This window comes from Opisthorchis viverrini (assembly GCF_000715545.1).
Source record: "Opisthorchis viverrini unplaced genomic scaffold opera_v5_29, whole genome shotgun sequence".
Taxonomy (NCBI): domain Eukaryota; kingdom Metazoa; phylum Platyhelminthes; class Trematoda; order Opisthorchiida; family Opisthorchiidae; genus Opisthorchis; species Opisthorchis viverrini.
Genome location: NW_008751685.1, coordinates 1,936,327 through 1,941,917, shown reverse-complemented (window position 1 = coordinate 1,941,917; position 5,591 = coordinate 1,936,327). Strand labels below are relative to the sequence as shown.

Here is a 5,591-nt window from a genome sequence, read left to right as displayed (position 1 = left end):
CAAGAAGACGCAAAGATGGCTTGCTACGCGTTCCGCAAAGGGAGCGTCTTATGATGTTAAATTGGACCGAAGCACAGAGTCCCAGCACAGAGCGTCCCGAAAGTCTGTGTGTGTGCGCGTGTTTTCGGGTCCACAGAGGAACTTCTCGACAGCCATGAGTAAATGTCTGACAATTATGACCCCATTCATTTCATGTAAGTCTCGTATTTCCTGAGAGGCGCAGTAAATAGGTGTGCGAAATAGCCACTGAAGATGGCATTGTGTGAACAGGCATCTACAACAACATGGTCACTGCAGTGCATTTTGGGGTAAGTATCTCTACCAGTTTGTTGGCCGCCCGCCTTATGGTGATATTTTGATAACCTAAATGGTATCTTCCTCTCATTTCGGGACGTCAATGGCCAAATGAGTACTCCTTACGAAGAAGATCATGCGCCTCTCAGGAGGACATATGTACCCTTCAAAACGACCATTATATCTCAGCATTTCATGACGTCCAGTTTGAGCTTTTTTCCGGTGCAGATGGATGGGTGTGCTCCGGCATCGTGTTCTCCCAGCCGTATGTTAGTCGTGTACGTTAATTAAGTTTGTTTGGTTGTCCGCTATGATCGACTTAGGCTCCATGTGGCTGGTTGGTTAGGCATCGTGTACCTATAGCCGTATTTTAGTCGTGTGCGTCAGTTAGGTTCGTTCAGCTGTCTGCTATGATCGACGTTGGTCCCATGTTGCTGATCGATAAACCTCTGGGTCTTCCTAGCATAGTTTGCAGCCTTTAATGTAAAAATCTGCTTTATCCCAGCAAACGTGCAGGATCCTTAGTAAATAATGAACGTAGGCTACGGAATTTTAACTGGCAGCACGAATCATCGACCGAAATTTGTTGCACAGGTGGTTAAAGCCATAATACAACTTAGAAGGTATATACACTAACGACAATATTTACTGTGATTGATAGTAGTTTACAGAAGCGATTTGCAGCATATACTAAATAGAGGCAATATAAAATGTGGAGCAAGCCAAAGAGGAACTTGTCGTATATGAGAATCCTTTGGTGAAAATCCGGACTGCGGGAATGTGTTTTCTTCGCAATATAGCTGCTACACGTGTTCCATAACTGTCCATGTACATGGTGTGTTTGGCTGAATCCTTGCTTTGGTGCGCGCGCGAGTCCATGAGTGTTGACTGTGTTGTTTTTTCCTGCATATAGGAAAGTTTGACGTGTGTATAAAACATGAATAGTTTGGATGCGTACAAGACAGGAACTGACATGTTTTCGGTCAAAGTCGCGGGCGGGACGGCGTTTGTCACGTGATTTGTGTGCCTGTGTAGTAGGCAAGTCGCGTGAACTAGTAAACACGCATGTACTAGACAAATTAAGTGAAGTTGGTTGAGGGGACATGGAAATGTCCGCTACAATTGCACCTTCACATGTTTTGCGTCTCAAAGGGCCACATAGGTTCTAGAGAAATCAGGGAATCGTTTTGGGGTGCAAAACCATCCGAAAGTTTCGTCCATTAAAAGTAAGTCAACGTTTTCCTTAATTCGCGATTTTCTTATTACATCAGGCAACGTATTCACAACCGGTGGTGCCTATTGACCTTGAGGATATGCTCACTTAAACAAATCGCCATAGTAGATGATTTCCAATAATACAGAAGCATGTGTTATACATAGGCAATCTACATGTGAGGTGACAAGCCTGAAAATAGTGTAGCTTTCGAGAAATCAATCCCAATGTACGAATACTGAGCGGCACACATGACGGCTTGAATACCGAATATGTGTTCAGGTGTTTCGATGATTGCTATCCCGAGTTAACATCGAGGATATTTCACTCGTTATTGCCGGATAAATCATGCCAAGTTAGAAGAACTTAGGGTCTATAGATGGCAATGACCTGTGCAGGTTTTTTGGTAAACGGCGAGGTACTCCATTATACCTTGCAAAATATGCCAGGACGGCCATGACGTCGATCATAGCGAACAGTTGAAGGAACCTAGCTGGGGCACTGACTAACATGCGGCAGGGGTTCCACGAGGTCTGATCAACTAGCCACATGGAAACCACGTCGATCAAAGTGGACAGCTTGTATCTACAGGCCGGATAATAGATGCTTTGAAAGATTTTCTCAAAACGGTTTGTCGCGCTTGCTCCGTCGCCATTTATTAAATATGCGATGCGTAAAAAACACCATCTTCAGCCACCTGCTGGGGCATATGTGGCTATAGTGACCTTTCACTGGCTGCAACATAAGCGCGCGTCCGGTCTCCCGGAGTTTGGACAGGAACGAAGAAATATCATCTGCCACAATAAAACCTAACTATGCAGCACCTACTCAACAGAGCTGGCTGACATTTCCGGCCAATAAATGCCGCACTTCACACGACGGCGTTCCACATTTCTGCAAGGCTCTGCAGGTGCCCTCGGTTAGCAATCGATTTACCGGCAGCCAATCGTACAAAAACTTAGAAATCTCGCGGTTTCGTTCCAGACAATAGGAGGTGGCCGACAGAGGCCGGATAAAGATGCTTTGAAAGATTTTCTCAAAACGGTTTGTCGCGCTTGCTCCGTCGCCATTTATTAAATATGCGATGCGTAAAAAACACCATCTTCAGCCACCTGCTGGGGCATATGTGGCTATAGTGACCTTTCACTGGCTGCAACATAAGCGCGCGTCCGGTCTCCCGGAGTTTGGACAGGAACGAAGAAATATCATCTGCCACAATAAAACCTAACTATGCAGCACCTACTCAACAGAGCTGGCTGACATTTCCGGCCAATAAATGCCGCACTTCACACGACGGCGTTCCACATTTCTGCAAGGCTCTGCAGGTGCCCTCGGTTAGCAATCGATTTACCGGCAGCCAATCGTACAAAAACTTAGAAATCTCGCGGTTTCGTTCCAGACAATAGGAGGTGGCCGACAGATGGTTTTCCTGCTCCCTTAGGCAAAAACGCACTAGGTAGCCTATGCTCCGCGTACCGTTGGGTAATGGCAAATACGCTTAGCCTACTAGCTTTTTTGGATCCATCGATTTTTTGTTCGTCCTGCTGGCCCTCTTCGGCGTTTATAGTATACATTTTCGTAACGTAAAGCAGCGTCGGTACTTTAATTACCGGATGTATTCATATATTCATGTATTCATTTTACGTCTTCTCAAACGCCATAAGGGTTGAAAGGTACATGGCTCCCAATTTAAAAACACAGATAAAACCACTTCCGGAGCCATATCAGAGCGATTTCAAAGCCCAATGTGCGCCAAAATTTCAAATCAAACGGCGACAAAATGGGAGTAGAGCGAGGTTATTTTTGGTTTGAGCAAATATGCAACGAAATGCAGCATTTTGACGTAAATTTTTTATTCCGCTCGCAGATATCTTGCGGATAGAATCTTTTTCGGTCCACCGTGCGTTGTTTCTGTTTAAATAACTTTGGTTTACTTCTGGCGCACGGAGCGATTTTCATTCTTAGCTTACCAGAACAGAACGTACTGGTCCGTCCACACTTCCGGCAAATAGCTGCTCGGTTTGACTCAGGATCTGTACGTAGGCTGATATTCTACCCCAGTCGGGTTTGTGATATGCTCTTGGCCCTAGCAACGTGTAACTGAGATGGGTGAAGTGTTTCGGCTGCGGATTTTGCATATCAACGGGATTCGATTTCGGTGAACGTTGGTCGTTTTACCGTTTGGTAATACAGAACAAAGAAGCTTGATGTCATTCGAAATGGTAAATGGCGGTTTTCATATTGATCCAACGGACTGCAGTTCTGATTCTGAGACAGATGCTTTTTGTCGAGGCTTATCCGGCCTCAATAATCGAAAGAACACTAACATTGTGATCCTTGCAGCGCATAAAAATACCAAATTGCGTCGTTTGTATTCCTTGGAATAGCTTCTGAACAGTCAATCCTGAGGCAATACTTGTCACCTGAACAGCGACGGGATACTATTCCAGTTGTCCCGAATATTACGTTTTTACGTAGTACAGGCGTTCATCGTGAACGTAGGAATCGCAAACCCTGGTGGCCACAGAGTTGAAAATAATCGTAGGCCCTATTGGATAACGTGGCTGCACACTTTCGGTGAACAGTGCTGGTGCCCACAACTTGATTTTGATCATGATATAGTGTGAGTGTGCAAGAGAGCTCTCTTCGTTCTAGTCCTTCGCAAGTCTAGAAGAAACAATGTTCAACGGTTTTGCTCAGTATTATTGACCTGAGTCAGCTTTATGGCTCTCTGTGGTCAACCAACAATGTACGGTTGGTGAACACGAATGGAAGCATGGCAAAATGAAAATGGGGCTGTGCTAGCGGGATTCGTTGCTGCCGTCTCGAATTCTCCGATGTCATCAACTGACCACATGGTATCGTTGGGACCACTAGTCCTGACTAACGCTGGAAAATCCATATCAGCCTCAAAGGGCGTGGCGGCGCACAAAGATTTCTCAACACCAAATAGTGAAATGCCTAAAGAAAGACTCAGGGTTTTGGTAAATATCGAAATCTGAAGAAATAAAAAAGTCTTTTGCTACCGGAACCAGTCGTGTTGTTTACCAATCAATATAATGGATTGGCCATGGGGAGCGATGTAAAATAGGTGGGTCAGCAATTCACTCGCCATAAACCAAATAGAGTTGGTCCGAACGCTTCAGAAAACACTGGCTGGCATCCACAAACACACCCTCTACAGATGTTGCATACTGGCGAATGAAATGTCAGCCATACGTTCCCATCAGTAGAAGAATAAAGTATGAAATAGCCTTATTGAGACGTGAGATGGTACCAGCACTTGACGATCTCTATCCAGCCTTCTTCAAGGAAGGCTAAGGGGACCTCGTGTCTCATTGATGCATTATGGGCTAAAAAGAAACTGCAGGTTGGGGTTTCCCGACAGTCACCCCTATTTTCATGAAGGATATAGATGCTCTGTGAAAATCACCGGGACACAAGGCTTATAGCTATGACATCAAAGGCGCTCTCCGACCTCATACTCTGAAGGTTAACTGAACACAGAGAGAGGCAGATCCATAAAAAAGCTTGGTTTTGTCCTGTCATAGAACGCACTTATCATATTTTTAGCCTCCAACCACTGTTGAATAGCAACAATGCTTTCAGCAACCAACAAAATGGGTCTTCTTCAGGATTGCGGGCACTGTCAGTGTCCATGTAGGAGGGGTGCCCCAAATAAATTATTGATCCTAAGTAAAGTACTGTAAGCCAACTCTTTGACCACGTGAACTTTTCGGGACTTTCTATCCCGAGTTTTGTAGATCGAATGGTGTCAGGCAGCGCACTATACTTCCACCCTTTCCCACATTCGTCACTGGTATGGTTATGAAGGAAACACTCAGGTCCAAACGCACCCAGAGCATTTGCTCACAGTCGCGGACGACACAGCTCTTCCCTGTCCAGTGATCGCAATACTGATGATGAGTGGTTTAAGAAAAATAATCATACGGACCATCAAGCGTTCATTTGGTCATACAACCCAAGTGATTTTCCAGCTGGTATTGTCTACGCACGACAGACAATCTGTAGCTTGGTCAACTGGCCACATATTTGGTGGCACCATAGAATGCTTCTCCTTTGG

General features: G+C 45.1%; 1 protein-coding gene across 1 annotated transcript in view; it reads left to right on the top strand.

Moving 5' to 3' along the window:
- T265_13003 (hypothetical protein) overlaps positions 1-193 on the top strand; it is a gene marked incomplete at both ends in the record, with an annotated part of 4,208 nt that extends 4,015 nt beyond the window's left edge. Inside the window, one exon of the mRNA XM_009166677.1 lies at positions 78-193. Within this exon, the coding sequence (XP_009164941.1) occupies positions 78-193 (116 nt within the window). The remainder of the gene's footprint in view (positions 1-77) is intronic.
- Between the last annotated feature and the right edge of the window lie 5,398 nt (positions 194-5,591).